Below are 20,327 nucleotides of genomic sequence, written 5' to 3'. Positions count from 1 at the left end.
TTTTTAAAATTCCTATGGAGTATGACATACCCCAATCCCACAAATATTATCATCAGCAGCTTACCTTATTAATTCTAGCTGCGCAAGTTCCTGATTTGCTTGAAATATAGGTTTTTTAGTGAAGAGTTCACCAAGGATACATCTAATGGAAAAAACACCCACCATTAACCAAATGTTCTGATTTAATCCACTACCAAAAGTTTTAAGTAGAATAAACCAATTAATGAGTCTATCTTACCCGCAGCTCCATACATCAATAGCTGGTGTGTATCGTTCCTCTCCCAACAGCAGTTCGGGTGGACGGTACCATAAGGTGATAACTTTGTTGGTATATGGCCGACTAAAAAATACAGAAAGCACCCTTTAGAATTAGTATTAGTAGAAGTAAAAGAGATAGTCTTAGAAAAATATTACTTTGAATTATCAAAGCAGTTCTACAATCCTAACTAAAATCACTTTCATCTGCCTACCAAATGCAGATATATTAAGGCATCTAACAGAGGATTATAAAATGCATCTGAGAGAAACCTGATTAAAAACTTCCTTTATATGTGGAAATTAATAAGAAGTAGTTGGCTGTTAAGTGTAATTTGGTTAAAAGGAGGTCATTGTATCAATTCAACTGTTAAAAAATGTTTTCCTTTTCATAAAATATTTTAAAAATTAACTTATTTAAAAGGGAGTTCATTGATTTTGGCCAAATCTGGCAAATTACTAAAAGATGACAAGACTCAAATTGGGATTTCCTAACAAAAGTGGTGGAGTGGATTTTTTTTCTTTGTAGTTTTTTGTTGTGGTGGTGGTACTGGGGATTGAATGCAGGGCCTCATGGAGGCTAGGCAAGTGTTCTACCACTGAAGTATACCCCAGCCCCTAACAAAAGTTTTTAACTGTCCAAGTCTTCGACAAAACTGCATTAATTTTGACCCACTCTGGCTTGTGAACAGAGAGTACAAAAATGTAGTCTACAGAAAGTGGGGTCTATCCTGCAAAGAACCACTAAAAACATATGGCACTTTAATCAGATTTTTTTGTGTGTGTGTGTGACCAACTAAAAAGAAGACATACATACGGTAACTCTTTCTTTGCCATAGAAGAGATTATCTAGTGAAGTTATATTAGAGTTAAGTTGGACCATCATAGTACAAATTTTTGTCTGGCAAAGTCAAAGTCTATCTGATACACATGAAAAAAGAGGGCCCTAAAAAGTCAGACGCTTTTAACCGATCCATGGTTAAAATATACACTTCTGGGTGAATACATACATCTTTAGATCAATTCTAAATCTTTCTTATACTATATCATACCAAATTCCCCAGAAACACTATATTCCACGCCCATGTACCAGGGATTGGCTTGGATTTGGACCAGTTTGGGGAAAAGAAACATACAACTTATAAAGCAATTCCCTCTTGCCAAATATAGACCTGAAGTCCCAGACATTGAAAGATATGTCCAACTTGCTCAGCACCCACACAGCCACATTTCTCCAAATACTTTTAAACACTAATAGTAAAGCCATCAATCTGGGCATCACAGCATTATCATAGATAGGAATGCATTAACAATGTTTCAAAGACAGAAGAAAATTTAGATAGCTTTGGTAAAAACTTAAAAGTCTAGATGTAAATTTGTAATGGCAAATTAGGATTAGACTTTTCTAATATTAATGTATTTTTCTTAGTCATTTTTGTTTATTTACTGGAATAATGAGGAAGAACCTTGATCTTTAGCTACTCTAAATCATTCTGTAAAAATGTTTACCTTTTTATGCTTTGCTCCTTTGAAATTTTAAAACCCTTCCCAGTTTTTCTCATTTAAATCCTGTACTTCCTTCACAACATAGTCAAAAATCCATCTCCATAAATTCTAATTTCTATTCATAATAATTGATCTTCATATACTTACCACTGTCTTCAACTCTCTTATATTTTCTATCTTCCCAGGAAGTCAAAAGAACCCATACCATTCTTTAATATGAACCCTCATACAAAGCCCAGAACAAGGCCAGACACAGGGCAGGCACCTTAATGTATGTGGCCCTGTAACTTTAGGTGACATAGATAAAATTAGCTGGATGGGAGAACAAAACTTGTGAATATCATGATGAGTAGTTTCTAAGATATTTCAAGGGTCTACAAGCATTTGAAAGTTATAGTCATGTTATGAAAGTGCAACTGAATAGCTAAGTCTAAAATGTTTAAATTAATATAAATCTATCTGTAAATAGTTAATTTTATTTTTACATAAAAAGTATACTGAATTTGAGAAACTATACAAATTCAGGTTAAATTTTATTGAAAAGGAATATTTAAATAAAAGATCATTCTATACACTATATCCAAACTCCAGGAAATATTACATAGTCATCTTTAACAATTAAAACTAGCTTAATTTTTAATGACCTCATCAAATTCAGAACAGTTCATTTTCAAAAAATGATTAAATGCAAAACAAGATGAAATATACTTCTAAGCATACAGCAAATATATTTAATGTATATATATATATATTACTGGCTTTTCTGAATATTTCTAAAAATTAGTTTCTGTTACAAATTTTCTATCAGTTTAATGATAGATTCCAATGTTTTGCCTCTACAATCCTAGGAATTCTAGAGATTGGAGGAGAAGGAAAGGGAAGATGAAATATGGTTATGGTCTTCCCTACCTTAGGGCTTTCAAGATTATAAGAAAGGGGGAAAAAAGAGTCATATAAAAGAATATACTAAGCTAGCTATAAAAGGTTTAATTTTTCCCACAACACATATAATAAAATCTGTACTGGTTCTTTTATATTGTAATTTATAGTGATTTTGAATCAAATAAGGAGAGCCACAGTTAACTGGAAAGCAAATCTGAGAACTCTATTATCCTATCTAGCTTCTGTGATAAAAAATCCAGGAGTCATTCTTGATCCTCTTTCCCTCAAATCCTAAATCTAACTCAACAGCTATAATCTGAATCAGTCATTAATATCATTTCATTGGTACTAATGTATCAATACCTTCACTGGCTTCCTCCCTCCAACCCTAACCTTCCCTCAATTCTTTTAAAAACTTTTTGTTATTGCTGTCTTTAAAGCATAAAATCAGATCTTATCACCTACTTGTTTAAAAGTATTTTAACAAGATTTCCCACTGCAACAAAATAAAATTTACCTCATTTGATATCATTGTACAATGATATCAATGTACACCAACTACTATCAGGCTGGGCATGTTTATGACCTTTAAACTTTCCAAGTCTATTCCCAGGCTATCCACTAACTCAATACTTCTACTTTTTAATTCCTATGTTCTTTGCCCAGGCCTTCTTCAGGTTTTTTCATTCTCATCACTCAGGTCTTACCTGCAATTAGTTCCTTAAAGAGGTCCATCCTAAATTGCCCTAGAGAAAATTATCCTAGCTACCACCATCATTTTCCCATATGGGTTGTACAGTCACTATTTTATTTGCTTTGTAGTACGCTTATTATTTTATATTTTAAATTTTTTCCTTTGTCCCACCCTTTCAAAACTTCTCTTATCACCATATAAATGAGTTCATCTCTAATATCTAGCCAATAGTATTACTCAGATCCATGTCTGGCATAGAGTAAACATCTTTAATTGACTGACTTATGCCATAACCACATAACAACTAACATAACCGTTTTTTGCAGTTCTCCTTTTCTATTTTCAATTGTTTCCCAAAGAAAAATAACTTTTAAATCCCTGGATTATAATATTGTTATAGAAAAATGAGACTAATTTTTTCCAATTGATGCTTATTAAGATCACTTGCCCATTATTATGCATGCAGATTTATAAGTCCTACAAGCACCTACATCAAAACACATCCAAAAGTAAATTTATTACCTTTTGCTGCAAATTGCTTCTCTCTTCCTGCTTCCTGTCTCAGCAAACAGCATCACCATTTGTGGCAGAGAACGATAGTTGTCCTCTAAAATTTGTTATTCCTTTTTTCTATGGCAGCCGCCCAGCTATGCTACATTTCCCAGGCTCACTGTAGTGACATGTGGCCATATGACAAATGCTCTCCAATGGAATGGGAATACATGTGATACGTGCCATTTCTAGGCCTGGCTCATCATAACGTTTCTCCCTATTTTCTTACTTCTGGCAACAGCCTTGGAAGGCATTTGTAGAAGATGGCAGATCATCCAACCTGGTTTCCTGGATCACTATATGAAACAATCATCATTTGACCTGATGATATGGTTAAATATTAATGGTAAATTAGGTAAGCAACAATTATTTGATATCATTAAGTGAGAAATATAAATTCTCATTCTTTATACGGCTAATTTTGAGGTTATTTTTGTTAAAATACGCTTAGCCTATCCTAACTAATAAGCCATTTATCCAGATGCTATGACAGAAACCTTATAATAAGAGAGGAGACTAGGTTGTGGCTCACAACACATTTTCAATCACCAAGTTTTAATAATTCTCCAATATATACTTAAGACATAATTTATCTCTGATACCTATGCCCATTCCCTAGTTTCAGCCAGAATCATCCTATCTAAATTTAATGTAATAGTTTTCTAACTGGTTGTCCCTGTTTCCAGATTTAAAAGACCAATTCTCTTTCCAAAGCACAGTCAAACTGATAGTGTAAGATATAATGTTAATGTGTTACAATTTTAGTATTACTTCCTCCTGGTGAATATCCACAGAAGATATATAAAATAATTTATTTGGTTCATGACCCAATCACATTGAACTTTTGGTTCCCTGAAATAGCTAAGCAAATGAACAATTTCTAAAGCAAGGAGATAAAGCCAAGGTAGATTGTTCAAGAAGTGAGTGGACTTTTAAATATGCTTCAAATATTTTCAATAAACTGGTTTCAAAAAAAAATTCATGAAGATTCACTCAAAAACTATGCAAAATAGGTACTATGCCTCACTTTCTACCTTATTATTTGATGAGAAAGAAGCAAACACTGAGAAAGTATGCAGACAGAATGACTGCAGTCAAAAGGAAATTTCAAGGTAGGTAGAATTAGTAGAGTACAGGACAATTTTGTGCATCATCCCATTCAACAGTTTACAGTATTATTGAGAAAATATTCATGTTATCACTAAGACATTGTGTTTATAAATGTAAAGACAAAAATTGAGAGATTGAAATTATCTTTTGACGCCTTCTGGCTAAAGTCTAAATCCCAGGAAAATTAATGCACTGTTATAATATGAGAACAGATCATCCAAAAGTAAGTAAATGAAAACTCAAAAATCCTCAAAAATGAACATTCCAAACTTGGGTCTTCTAGGTTTAGCCACCCAATGTCAACATCCTAAAGATCACACACACACACACACACACACAAAAAAAAAAAAAAAAAAAAAAAAAAAAAAAAAAGATAAGCAAACTGATGTGATAACACATACAGGATTCCTTTTATTTTTGTGAATTAAAAATATTTACATTCTTTTCCTATTCTTTTCACAACAAATAAGTACCTACTGAAGAAACAGAACTAAAAAATAAAAAAATTAGGTTTTTAGGTGTTATACACTTAAAAAAAATAGCCTATGAAAGGACCATTCTAATTTATTTCCATAATTAAAGATAAATTGCAAGCAATAAATTATATTACATAGCAGAACACACCCACACATCATCTACCTAAATTAGAAAAACTAATTAGTAACTCCAGTAAGCTATAATTCTTAGGTGGCAAAAATTAAGCTGGAACATGATGGTGCATGCCTGTAATCCCAGTGGTTCAGGAGGCTGAGGCAGGAGGATTGCAACTTCAAAGCTGGCCTCAGCAACTTAGCCAGGCTCTAAGCAACTCAGAGAGACCCTGTCTCTATATAAAGTGTAAAAAAGGACTGGGGATATGGCTCAGTGGTAAAAAATTCCCGGGTTCAATTCCCAGTACCTCCTCAAAAAAGCTTCTTCCTCTGTAAATCTAATAACCAGTTTTGTTGTTTTTTTTTTTTTAAGAAGGTGCATACTATCACTTTATCAATGAGGTAAACTAATATTTTTTAAAAAAATCTTTGATAACACCACCTTCATGGGAAATGTCAGGTAATTTTAAATAATGCAATCAAAATATATCTTATTTATAGATTTCTCATTAGATGTTTAAGAAACTTTAAAGCTGCTTAAAAAACAATGGAATTCAATAAGACTCAGAAATGGAAATACCATACAACTTGCTAACCTGCTAGAAGGCTAGAACTAAAACATATGTCACTTAACAAAAATAAAATGTTACACTTGGAGAGTAAGAAAGTAGAGAAAGTAAAATTCAGTAAACCTTCTGGTACCAAAGAACTCCAAAAATGGTCATTAGCCTAATGGTACCTTATAAAGTTCATCTAATAGGCCCCTCAGGAACTCTTCCTGGAAGATACTTTTAGATAATGAAGGCTGGGTCCAGAATCTTATCAGAAAAGCACTACACTGTAATGAAAATAAACTATCTTAGGCTAGGGAGGTAGCTCAGTGGTAGAGCATTTGCTTAGCAAACAGGAGGTCCTGGGTTTGATCCTCAGCACCACATAAAAATAAACAAATAAAATAAAAGCATTCTGTCCATCTACAACTACAAAAAAAAAAAAAAAGAAAGAAAGAAAATTAACTATCTTTCTTTCAAAAGACCTCAGTTCATTCCTCATTCTACCACTGTGTTGGTTGTGTGATGATGCAAATGCACTTAAATTTTCTAAACTTCAGTTTTCCCTAACATGTGCCTAAGAATAATGAAACCTACATCACCCATCTCAGAGGACTTTCTCTTAATTCTTGGGAAAGGAGGACTATACATAATAAGGTACCATACACAAATGCTATTTAAGTTTGTTCTTTCCTTTGCTTTTTAAAATATTTGTTAAGATATTTAAATATTTATAAGTAACAAATATTTATTGAAACTCTGAGCTGGACAGTGTACTGCCTAAGCATGGTTAGTCTAATAAAACAAACAAACAAAAAACATGGTTGTAGTGCTTAGAGTCCTAAAATCTGGAAAGCAATATAGATATAATGTATATATATCTATATTGCTTTCCAAAACGTATTGTAAGTATTATATAGTACAACTAATAATATAATCGGAACAAATGAAGGAAGATGCATCCAATGATGCCTATGTGATTCACAGCAGATTTCAAAGGAGGTAACACCTTAACTGCACACTAAAGGAAAAAAATTTGCAGGCTGAGGCAATAAGAGGTATAACACAATACAAAAAGTCTTAGATAGTGACAAGGCATTTCAGAGCATAGCATGCTTAGGGAACTGCAAATAGTTCAACATCATTACTATCTGGAGTGCTGGGAATGCCATCAGGTAAAAATGGCAGGAGAGAAGAAAATTAGGGACAAAGAGGTTGGAAAGCCAATAGAATTCTATTTACAAGGATCATATGAGACATACCTGTGAGAGTAACTGGATAACTAAAACAGGATAAAGGAAAGGAGCAAACTTTTTTTATGGGAAGAGATCAGAGTGGTTTTGAAACCAAGATTTAATTTAAAATACCCCAGATCATACAGCTGAAGATGTTTAGCAAACACAAAGGATTTGAGATCAGAAAAAAGACCAAAGCCTGAAATTTAGATTAATAAGTGTTCAACATTAAGAACACGGGTGAGACTTTCTCAACATGAGGAAGGGGCAACATTGTGATCCAAAAGAACTAAATTGACTTTCCCGTTTTACATGATTTAAAATGTAAACTACCATATCTACACCAGAGGAACTACAATTTAATTTTGATTATCTAATTAAATATTAAATCAGTGATCTAAATGAACATATCCATTCCTGAAGCTTGTTTAATTGTATTATTGTTAGTCCTATGTTATTACATAGTAATCTTTTATGACAACATGGTTCTTGTCCAATGCTTCTTTATTACCTGGATCCCCAACAATTCCCTGCACTGATTTATACCAGACTGGGATAGTTTTCTCCTGGATCAGAATGAGGGATTTACTGTAAATACATCTGATGTTCTAGGGCACATAAAATTAAAAAATAGGATAGAGATGTATACTTAGCAGCAGTGCATTTGCCTAGCATACATGAGGTCCTGGGTCCAATTCCCAACACCACATAACAAGCAAGCAAACAAAAAACCTCCAGAAGTATGCATATGATCTGCCTTAAAAATGACATAATTATAGACTGAGTGACAAAGTAAGTACACAAGCAATAATGACTTGAGTTTAGGAAGCAATTTTTAATGCTGAGTATTTTCATCTAGTCCTTAGATGACTATCATAAGGTCCTACTGTTTTTCCTGGTACCAGCTTTGAGAAAACAGTTTTGCTTTTAATTGCAACTTTCTAGAGGGCCACTAGATGGTGATATTGCCTTCAAAAAGGTCTGTGGGAGGGTGGTACTGATTGTGTTTTATAACTCAAAACTCTTTTACTTACCTCTCTTCTCTCCCTCACACAAAAATGCAGTAAACTGATTATTGTTCAAAGAATCTATTTTATTTTGACTGTAATTTTTAGAACCATAAAAGATGCTTTTCAATACTATGTAAGTAATGGGTTTGGAGATTTTATTTTTTGCAGTACTGGTAAGTGAACCTAAGGTCTCATGTATTCTACCACTTAGCTCCCCTCTACACCAGGACTTGGGAGATTTTATATCGAGAATAACAAGGCTCAGAGAGGTTATGTAATTTAACTAAGATTCCACAACAGATTAAACAACAATGCCAGGACTAGAACCAAAAATTCCCTAATTTAGGATGTGGATTTTATGTTCCTTGTATCAAAAAAGTAAACTTCGTATTTTCCTCTCAGGAAATGAAGTTAATTTTAATTTATATGTCATATGGGAGACACACAGCACACACAGAGGAACTCCATCTTTTAGTAAAACACTGTACCTATAACTTGTTAATAAAGACTCAGAAAAGGGGAAATACTATGACTCAAAAGATTCTGGGAAAGTTGCACAGAATCTTTAAAAAGAAGAGCATTAGCTTTTTAGGCTCTAGAATTTTTATTTATTTCCTCAACTAACCAAGCCTATTTCTCCAATGGATTTTAAAGAGAATAACTGTTACCTTAAAAAAGAGGGGGTGGGCTAGGGTGGTGGCTTAGTGGTAGAGCACTTGCCTAGCATGTGTGAGGCACCAGGTTCGATCCTCAGAACCACATATAAATAAATAAAATAAAGGTTCATTGACAACTAACTAGTACTGAAACATAGGTTATATAGTTCTATAGTTTCCGATGTTGAACAGAATAAAGTGTGAATATTGATATTCAAAATGAGGAAATAATTCAGGTTTACAAATATTACTTCTCACCATCCACCGTCCTAACTTTAAATTAGTGACTCTCTTTCTTTCTTCTATTATAGCACATGTAACAGGGAGGTCCACATTGATTACAGACCTAAAGTACTAGCTATAATTCTAACCAGTTTTTCTCACAATTAAAAAAAAAAGGCATATCAAAAATTAAATGAAGTTGTGGTTGATGCTATTACAGTAACAGGCTGAAATCTGCTCTATTTTAAAATGAAAAACCTTACACTAAATTTTTAAACACTTCAATTATTCTATCTATCTATAGTAGCTAACTAGAAACTATTTCAAAGTAACTTAAAATGGACATGGGTATATTACAGTAAAATTTCTTTTAAAATCAGAGTGTTATTAAGATTCACTGGAAGAAAATATATATTTTGAAGGCGTTCTACAAAAATAAAGCCTATTTCTCCAATGGATTTTGAAGAGAATAACTGTTACCTTAAAAAAGGGGGGTGGGCTGGGGTAGTGGCTCAGTAGCAGAGCACTTGCCTAGCATGTGTGAGGCACCGGGTTCGATCCTCAGCACCATGTATCAATAAATAAAATAAAGGTTCATTGACAACTAAAAAAATTTTTAAAAAAGGAAAGCTTACTATTAAAAAAAGAAAGAGAGAGGGCAATTTAAAGGAGTATATAAATCTCTTAATCAGAATAAGACATTTGCTTATAAAACAAAATGACACCAATCATCTCTCTTATAAATTTCACTGACCAGAAAAATTCAGTTAATATTACCTGAAAAATGCAAAATTAAAAGATTTAAATTTCTTGTTTTTCTAAACTCAAAATTCCTCCATGAATCCAACAGGGTAATAAAGAACATGGCCCAGTGAACTGTCATATTTCTGACACTTCACTGGAAACCAACACTACAGTTAAAATAGAAATCAATGGGAAAATAGAGTTTTGATTTATAAAATATGGCTTAATAGTAAATTTTTTGAAACAACTCTATTCCAAATGGTGTACACAGACATCTGCAAGATAAGAAGTGATTGGATGGATTCAAATGGTAATGAGGTGTTTCCCATCTTCATTGAAATGTAATAAGAAAATAAAAACAATGAGATTTATACTCAAGTACAACAAACATATACTTGTATTAGGGATAATATAATTACAGTGAAATCTCAACCAGTTAAGCAAACAAAATCCTTAATTAACTAAAGTGTCCCCCTAAAAAAATGCACAGAAATTTAGTCATTCAAAAATGTCATATCAATTAAGTTTTATATTAAGTACACATTAAGATCAGCTTTTCTTTTCATCTTCTACAAAAGGGCACTATTACACATGATGGAATAAGAAAAAAATTGAGAGCAGAAAACCTTGAACTATACATTGCCAATATCTTCTGACTTTTAGTCATTCAATCCTTAATAATAGCAAAGATATGAAAATAATGTAAGTGTTCATTAACAAATGAATCATTAAAAGAAAATATGGGATGTGTATGTGTGTGTGTGTGTGTGTGTGTATGTGTGTACGCACAATGGAATACTCTTCTTAATAGAAGGCAATTCCATTATTTATGACAACAGAGATAAAAGTGAAGGGCATTATTGTTAAGTGAAATAAGCCAGCAACAAAAAACAAAGACTGTATGATATCACTTATATGCAGAATATAAAAGAGTTGAACTCATGTAAGTATAAAACACAGTGGTGGTTACCAGAGGCTGTGATTGGGATTAAGGGTTGGTCAAAGAACATAAAATGTCAGTGAGACAGGAATAGTAAGTGCAAGAGATCTATTGGACAACATGGTGATTCTTAACAGCAATATATTATATTCTTGACAACTGCTGAGAGTAGACTTTAAGTATTCTTACCAAAACTAAAAACAAACCAAAAACCCTGAGGTAAGGCATGTTACTTGGATCATTTAGGCATTCCACAATATATGTATATTGCAAAATGACACACTGTACACAACAAATATATACAACTTTTATATTCCAATTAAAAACAAGTTTTTAAAAAGAAAGTCATTCAATCCTGTCTGGGTATCAATTTTCACAAATGCAAATTGAGGAGCATTACCTTTTTAGGCTCTAGAACAATTTTATAACAGTCACACACAAACACACCAAAAATCCATAAAACCCTTTCTTCAAATATTAACTTTGAGTACAGTGGATAAAATAAAAAGAAAATGACTCTCATAAAAGTAGATATAGAGAACTAAGACCCCTGTCCAATCACAACTCTGTTCATAAAATACTCTCTGGGGAGTTTCTCCAAACTCTCAGATCATTATTTGAAAACTTTTACTCTAGAACAATAAACAGTGCAAAGATTTTACACAATGATGTCACTGGTACCGAAAAATCAAACAGATTTTTCACTCTGAAAATTTCAAACAAAAGAATTTTTATTTATTTCCTCAACTAACCAAAAATTGGCAAAGATTCACTGAAAGCAAACAACTATTTCTAAGAAATTCAATCAACTTATGTTTCATTACTATTAAAAGGTGACACTAAAGAAATGACACAATTACCATAAAATTTTAAAATATACAGATATATTTATATATCAATAAATTCAAAAGTAAATAAGATTGAGCTAAACTGATCAAATATTCATGAATCTGTTAATTTCAGAGTTTATTTGTATAAAAGCTGCTATTTCACATAATATTTTATTTTTGAAATTCCATGTTAAAAAAGTCGAGCAGTAGAAAAATTCACCAGATGACAAAAAGTACTTTTCTTTAAACAGTTTTAGCTGCTATATACTAAGAAGGCAAGTCATATTTCTCATCACCAGACTCAAAGGAAATCAAATCAGATACACACCCAACTTTAGCCACAGAAGCTCTATCATTTTTATGTTTTACATATATGACTTCCTCATAATATTTTGCTTAAAGAGTTCCAAGTAGTTATCAAAACAAAGAAAAACAAACACAACTACAGACATAACACACATAAAGTAAAGTCTAAAACAATAATTAAAATAGTGTTTATCAGCTAGAGTGTAAGCTCAGTGGTAGAGCACATGCCTGGGTTTGATCCCCAGCACCACCACCCCTCACCCTCCGCCAAAAAAGAAAAAAGTTTTTTAAATGTATAATTTTAAAAGCATACATTAAGGTTTCTTACAAAATACAAAAATTAAGAATATCTTAATGTCTGTATCTGCATCAGAAATAAGCATTAATTTTTAAAATTATTTAAAATTCAGTCATATTTAAAATTGCATATTTTAACAAAACTATATTTATCTGTGCCAAAAATCAATTATTTTTAAATTGACTACATAAAATTTTATAACTAAACTAGGCAATCCAATATAGTATAAAGTGTCATTATTTTGTGTATTTAAACATGAAAAGTTAATGTCATTTTTAAAAAATATAATAATTAAAAAATAAGGTGTTTTAAGTACAGATCCTAAAAATAGACTTCAGTGTCTACAATGTTCATTTAAGAGTATTCTTACCTTTCTTCTGAGCTATACAAACGAGCAAGTCCAAAATCAGCAAGCTTTATCTGCCCTCTGGTGGAAATAAAAAATGGACAACAGCTGTTATTCTACTCTGAATTGATAATGTAGATTAATACTCTATTCCTTGAACTAATCAAAAAGACACATTAACTTTGATTACACTGCAATACTGCCAATGTCTTACAAGAAAAGTCAAGCAATAGAAAAATTAACCAATGACAAACAGTACTTTTCTTTAAACAGTTTCAGCTACTATTACTATTATAGTAGTTGAGGCGTCCATCCATAGCTATGGGTTCTCAATCTGCAGATTCAACCAATGAAGATTAAAAATATTTGGGGAAAATGCATCTGTACTAAACTTATACAGATTTCTTCTTCCCTAAACAATACAGAATTATCAACTATTTGCATAACCTTTTACTGTGCATTAGGTATTGTAAATAATCTGGAGATGATTTAAAGTATATGGGAAAATGTATTAGTTATATGCAAACACTATGCCATTTTATATAAGGAACATTAGCATCCACAGATTTAGGTCAAGAGGGGGAGGAGGTTCCTGAAACCAATCTCCCATGGGTACCAAAGAATTACTCTGTTACTATTATTACTATCATTATTATAATATAGTATTAGTATAATAGTAATTTTGTTAATGTTCAGTTTGTATTTAGAAAAGTGTACTTCAATGAAAATAAATGAGAATTTTCATTACTCAGGAATAAGACTTGAAAACTTTTTCAAGTAGATAATACTGAAGAAATGTCAAATCATTTAAAATTTGTTTAATTTTCCAGCTCTTAGTGGGGTTGAGCACACAGAACATTTTCTATTAATTAAAATCATGACCAGGCATGCCTCATTTAAACTAACAAACAGCAACAATTATAAGAGTAGCAATTACAAGAGAACTACCAGAGCTCAGGTTATGCAGTTACTGAAATAGTTAACATAAGCGTCATACACAACTTCAGAAAAGTTCACTTTCTAATTGTGACAAATGCTTAAAAAAATTCTAAAAATATACTTGTAATGTAAAGCTGAAAGCCTATCAGCAATTATTAGAATACCCATGATATTTTAAGAAAGGCAACTAAGTATTATTATATATACATTACAAACTATACTGGAAGTGAATTTAATTAAAATATATCTAACACAACTTTAGAGGTAGCCCAAAGTTGTAATGTTGGTTACATTAAAATAGTTTAAAGCAATGAACTAATCTGAAACTCTTTCTACAGAATCAAGGTATATAGTATATAACACTTACTTTAAACATATATATCAAACTCATATCCATACCTATTATTTAGAAGGATATTTGAACATTTAATGTCTCTATGCAAAAAGTTCTTCTTATGACAATAATCCAGACCTTCCATGAGCTGTCTCATAAATGACTTTATGTGATTTTCATTAAAATGAACCAAGCCTGATTCCAGCAGTCCCATTAGATCATGGTCCATATATTCAAAGACCAGATAAAATGCACCTAAGAATGAGAATAATTACTACATTAAAGACTTTTAATTTTACAATAACTCTTGTATAGGTACAATGTATAACAATAAAATACTGTTGATGGGTGGGAAATAATTTTTGAAAGTGCTACTTTATCACTTTAATCACATTCAAATTTTTCCAAGAATGTAATTAATATAAAGGAAATACACAAACTAGTTTCCTTTTCCTAAAGAAAGTTTATGATAAAAAATACCTGAGGAGTATGATTAATGTAAAATAAATTGTTCAATGTTTTAGACATATTGTCTCAGCAGAACCCTTCCCCCAGAGTAGAGTTCATTAAAAGAAACTGAAAAGTTGTTAAAAGAACTGCTTTTAATAAAAAGGGGAGTGGTCCCAGATGAACTTTAGACAGTCCAGCTTTCAATAAACATACAATTTAATTGTTTATACAGCTAGAGTTCTTGAAAACATAGAAGTTACAACTTTATTTTCTAAAACTAATGTGGTTGTGCAACCAAAACATAAAATAGCACTTAGTATAAACACATAAGCCATACAACTGTACTGTACTGATTAAACCTTAAAACTTGTACAAATTGAATCCAAAGCTATATATTAGAATATCATACTCAAGTTAAAGTTTCATTTATCAATTCAAGAATAGGAAAGCTAACAAAATGCATTACAACTATCTGAGAAAAGAGAAAAATTCTTAACATCATGGTAAGTAACTAATCATAGTTCATAATCGATTCCTAATTAAAAACAGCAAAATAACTCCCAGTAAACATGGAACGGGAGGATTCTTTCTTCAAAGTTCATTATAGTAATGAATGAAACCTTAAACCAATATCACACTGAATAAGAAAATATCAGATATTGTACACAAGACAAAACCTTCATTATTACTAACTCTGTTCAGAAGAAACCTTACACAAAAGGCCTATTACCTGGGTTCTTTCAAATCTCATATATTATTTAGAGCTTTCAATCAAAACCTATAAGATAGGTTAAAACAGTCTTAAAAAACAAAGTAAGCATAAGGGTCAAAATAGCAGACATACAAGAACGTTTTAAAACTATGATAGCTATACTAAAAGTTCTAGTGGAAAAAAAAGTGAACAACAGGTCAGTGCAGATGGCTACCATAAATAGAGAACCAGAAACTCTAAAAATTCAAAAGGAAATGTTCAAAATCAAAAACACTGTAACAGAAATAAAGAACACCACTGATAGACTCATAACTCATACCACATTTAGCCAACGAATAAATGAGGTTGGGGCTAGGGTTGTAGCTCAGTGGTACTTGCCTAGAATGTGTGAGGCAATGGGTTTGATCCTCAGCACCACATAAATATAAATAAATAGAACACAGTATTTTGTCCATCTACAACTAAAAACGTATTTTTTAAAAAAGTCAATGAGCTTGAAGATATGTCAAAAGAAACTTCCAAAATGACATTCAAAGAAAAAAAAAGAACAAAGTATACAATGAATAATTACAAGAGGTGTTATACCAGAGGAGAAGAGAGAAGGAAACATCAGAAATATGTGAAGCAATGACAGAAAATGTCCCTAAAGTAATGGCAGATACCAAATCACAGATGCTTCCTTATACACCAACAATGAACAAATGGAATTTGAAATTAAAACCATATATGTATAACATCTATAAGGAAAAATTACAAAATTCTAATGGAAAAAATAAAAAATATAAACAAATGGAAAAATATTTCAGGTATATGAGAGGAATACTCAATGTCAAAGTGTCAGTTCTTCCAAATTAAAATTCCAGCAAGTTATTTTGCAGATAAGTTTGTATGGGGAGCAAAGAAACAAAACAAAACAAAAAAACTGAGAACAACAACACAATACTGGAGAAAAGATGGAGAATAAACTTAGAGAACTGACTCTATCCAACTTTAAGATATACTATAAAGCTACCATAATCTACATAATGTGATAGCAGTGAAAAACAGATAAATCGAAAACATGAAAATAGACCCTAAAAAAAATAGTCAAACTTATCTTCGACAAAGCAGCAAAGGCATTTCAATGGAGAAAGGATAGTTTCTCTGCAAATGCTGCTGAAACAAGAGGACATAAGTATTCAAACAAAAATGATTTTACATAGATTTTTATACCTTTCACAAAAATTTTAAAATGAATTTTAAATTTTTGGATTTTAGGTTTCATGGTGATTTTAGATACAACACCAAAATCAAAATATGTGAAAGAGAAAATTAAGTTGTACATTGTTAAAATTTAAAACTTTTCTCTTTGAAAGGCCCGATTAGGAGAATGGAAAGACAAGTCAGAAACTAGAAGGAAATCTTCACAAAATGCACAGCTGATAAAGACTGGTATGCAATACACCTGAAGAATTCTTAAAATCTTACAATAAGAAAACAGCTCAAATAAAAAATGGGCAAAAGATCTGAAAAGATACCTCACCAAAGAAGATATACAAATGGCAAATAAACATATTAAAAGACTCTCCACATTACTTCATCAGAGAATTGCATATTAAAAGGTATTGCATATCTTAGAATTGCAAATATCCCAAACAGTAACATCAAATGCTGATGAAGATATGAAGCAACAGAAACTCTGATATGTTGCTTATGAGATACCAAATGGTAACAATCACATTTGGAAGACAATTTGCAGTTTCTTACAAAACTAAACATACTCTTATCAAAGGAACCAACAACTGTGCTCCTTGGTATTTACCCAAAGAAATTTAAAATTTACACCCACACAAAAGCCTGTACATGAATTATAGCAGCTGTGTTCATAAATGTCAAATTTTGGAAGCAACCAAAGTATTTTTCAATAGGTAAATGGATAAACAATGTTCAGTTCATCCACACAATAGACTATTATTAATCAGAAATAAAGGTATTAACATCAATCTTTGAAAGGTAAATATTCAAAAACAAAAGGCCCAAGGCTGTTATATAAAGTAGGATAAATTGGTAGTGGGTGGTCCCAAACATGCAGAATAATATCTTCCCCAAAGTAGGGCCAATATCAAGCTACATTTTAAAACTACAGTGTCTAACTGAAAAGCATTGATCAAACACGGTTTGAACTAAGGCTACAGCAAGGCGAGAGGTGTTTTAAGTATATAATACACAGTGGATTTTGAAGATTTAATACAAAAAAAGGAATTTCAAATTTTTTATATTTGGGGTTAAAATAAATTCACTTGTCATTTTATTTATTTTAATGGTATTTCTGGAAAATGTAATAAACACATACATGACCAGCATCATATACTTACTGAACAGCAGTGGTTTTTGTTGTTTTTGTAACCAGGGATTGAACTCAGGGACACTTAATCACTGAACCACATTCCAGCCCTTTTTTGTATTGTATTTAGAGACAGGATCTCACTGAGTTGCTTAGGGTCTCACTAAATTGCTGAGGCTGGCTTTGAACTTGAGATCCTCTTGTTTCAGCCTCCCAAGCAGCTGAGATTACAGTTGTATGCCACCATGCCCAGCTAGCCACCATGCCCAGCTAGCAGTGTTCTTAAAAGTGCTTAAAAGTTCTCAAAAGCACTGTGAAAGTTCCAAAAATATGGAATCATCTGCCTCATAAACTAACAACCTGAGGAGAAACCAGATTAATTCAGAAATAATTTGAAAAAGCCTGTTTTCCAAAGTTAATAAAATATCTTGAAGAAAATATATCAACTACCACTTTAGATACAACTCACTCAGATTATTTCCCAATTTTCTTTCAATATTTTCATTTTAAAGTTAAGACGGAGAAAGTAATACGATAAGCTCTGAACTATGAGACAATCACGGTAAAAGTCTATTAAATCTAGTTAATTACCCTTTACCCTATTAATAGCATGTTTCAGCTGTTTTAAGCTAAAAAAAAAAAAGTAAAGGGATCCTTCTAGATGAAGTGAAAAAAAATCATGGCTATTTATAAGGTAACTAATAGTTTAGGGGAAAGAGTTAAAAAAATAGAATTATTTTAAAATGGTATTTTTATACAGAATTTCTTTCTCTTCAGATTCTGGGAATATACAGCTCAGTGGTAAAGCACTACTACTACTAGGGGCTGGGGATGTGGCTCAAGCGGTAGCACACTGGCATGTCTGGCATGTGTGCGGCCCGGGTTCAATTCTCAGCACCACATACAAAACAAAGATGTTGTGTTCGCCGAAAACTAAAAAAATAAATATTAAAAAATTCTCTCTCTCTCTCTCTCTCTCAAAATAAATAAATAAATAAATAAAGCAATACTAGCCTAGCATGCTCCAGGCCCCGGTTTTGATTCCCAGCACAGCCTCCCCACAAAAGAAAACCCTTTCACTTTCAGTTTTAATAGTGACGCAGATGAGGTTATCTAGAAAACACATGGTAGCTATTACCACTTCTGCTACCAAATACTGTCCCCACCTGTTTAGCACTTAAGGAAGACACCTTTGTGACTGATAACTACAAGTAAAGAAGAATCAGAGCAAAAGGGACAGATAGAACCAAATGAACCCCCACTAGTCTTCTCTATTAATACAGACATTAAGAATATAAATCTTGAAATACATTAACAACAAAAAAATTTCTTCATATAGAAAAATACCTGTTAGGACTTGGCTCTACAAATGTCCTCCAAAAAGTTTATTTGGAAAGAATGATTCCCAATACAGCAAGGTTTAGAGATGGGGCTTTTAGTCAATGACTAGATCATGGGAGCTATAACCAGTAGATTAATCAATGTCAATAATAATTTAAATAGACTACTGGGTGGTTACTATAGGCAGGTGGGATTTGGCTGGAAGAGCTGGCCACTCTGGACATGCCCTTAGACTATATCTTGTCTCTGGCCCCACTCTTTCTCTGCTTAGTGGCTTCCATAAGCTGATCTGCTCTTCTATGCCATGCCCTTTAGCCATGATGTTCTGCCTCACCTGGAGTCAGCCAACCACCGACTGAACCTCTGAAGCCCTAAGTCCAAAATAAACTTTCGTCTTCTAAGTTGTTCTCATCAAATATTTTGGTCACAGAGGCAAAAAGCTGATTAATACAACCCGTTAGCAGAACTGATTTTAAAATCAAGACAATAAAAGCTTTTATTGATTTGCTTCTCCAAGTATTGGAAAGAGGGAAAAACTACACGAATCATCATCATCAGCAGCAGCAGCAGCAGCAGCAACAACAATAAATTCAGTGGTACAGATTAAGGGAGATGAAACTTAATTTTCACTTATTACTGATTCCAAAATAGTATTTGACACATGACCAAAACATTTGGAAATCAAAACTTGCACAGCTTACAAAAATGCATTTTAAAATTCTTCAGCAATATCATTCCTAATGATGGAGAACCCCACTTCAAGAAAAAGATGTGAAGGACCAACTTTCAATTATCCACTCTAGTAACATGTATATTAACTTAACTACTTTAATTCAAGACTAATATGTTGGTAAAGCTGGAAGTAGACATAAGAACAGAAACATTCAATGTGGGCCAAAGGCTCTATATATTTATATTTGCAAATTCTAGTCTGAAGTATTTAAAAAATTACAAATCATATAAACTCTTATTTTGGAATTTTATTTTCTTCAACAAAGTAGTCAAGAAATTTATTGTTTATAAGTGCAAAGATAAAGTAAGAGCCACTAATTCAAGAGCCTCATTAACGTAGCACTGCAAACAAATGTCAATAAAAAACTACAATATTAGAATGCTTTAACTGGATACGTTTAAAAACACAGTGATATTCCAAAAGATAAAATCTGACTGGGGTATCAGGAAGAGGTATTTAGGCTGAGATTTAAAGCAGGACTAAGATCAAGCAGACTTAATGGAAGTGAAAGGCATGCTGAGTTTGAGATACCTTTTTGAAATGTGAACATGGAGGTATCTAGTCAATAACCTGAGCTCAGATCTGGAATTATTTCTATGCACTTGTAATGGCATGGAGACATTAGTATAAAAACTACACCGCAAAGACAGTATCTAGGAAGAAGGTAAAAGACCACCAAGGACATACCTTCAGGAACACCAACAATGAAAGATAAGATAATGGAGAGAGAGAAAGAGAGACAGAGAAGACGACTAAGACGCAATAGCC

At 32.3% G+C, this 20,327-nt stretch overlaps 1 protein-coding gene across 4 annotated transcripts in view; it reads right to left on the bottom strand.

Moving 5' to 3' along the window:
• The window catches only part of Cdk13 (cyclin dependent kinase 13), a 102,271-nt gene that overhangs the window by 25,500 nt on the left and 56,444 nt on the right, over positions 1-20,327 (bottom strand). For all 4 annotated transcript variants that reach the window (XM_026387600.2, XM_026387603.2, XM_026387601.2 and 1 more), the window contains exons 6-9: positions 14,066-14,255; positions 12,752-12,808; positions 239-340; positions 65-142 (exon numbers count right to left, since the gene is read on the bottom strand). In XM_026387600.2, coding sequence (XP_026243385.1) covers positions 65-142; positions 239-340; positions 12,752-12,808; positions 14,066-14,255 — 427 coding nt within the window. The remainder of the gene's footprint in view (positions 1-64; positions 143-238; positions 341-12,751; positions 12,809-14,065; positions 14,256-20,327) is intronic.

The sequence above is a fragment of the Urocitellus parryii genome, chromosome 3 (assembly GCF_045843805.1).
Source record: "Urocitellus parryii isolate mUroPar1 chromosome 3, mUroPar1.hap1, whole genome shotgun sequence".
NCBI lineage: Eukaryota > Metazoa > Chordata > Mammalia > Rodentia > Sciuridae > Urocitellus > Urocitellus parryii.
Note: the sequence above shows the minus strand (reverse complement) of the source record. Positions and strands in the feature narration are given on the sequence as shown.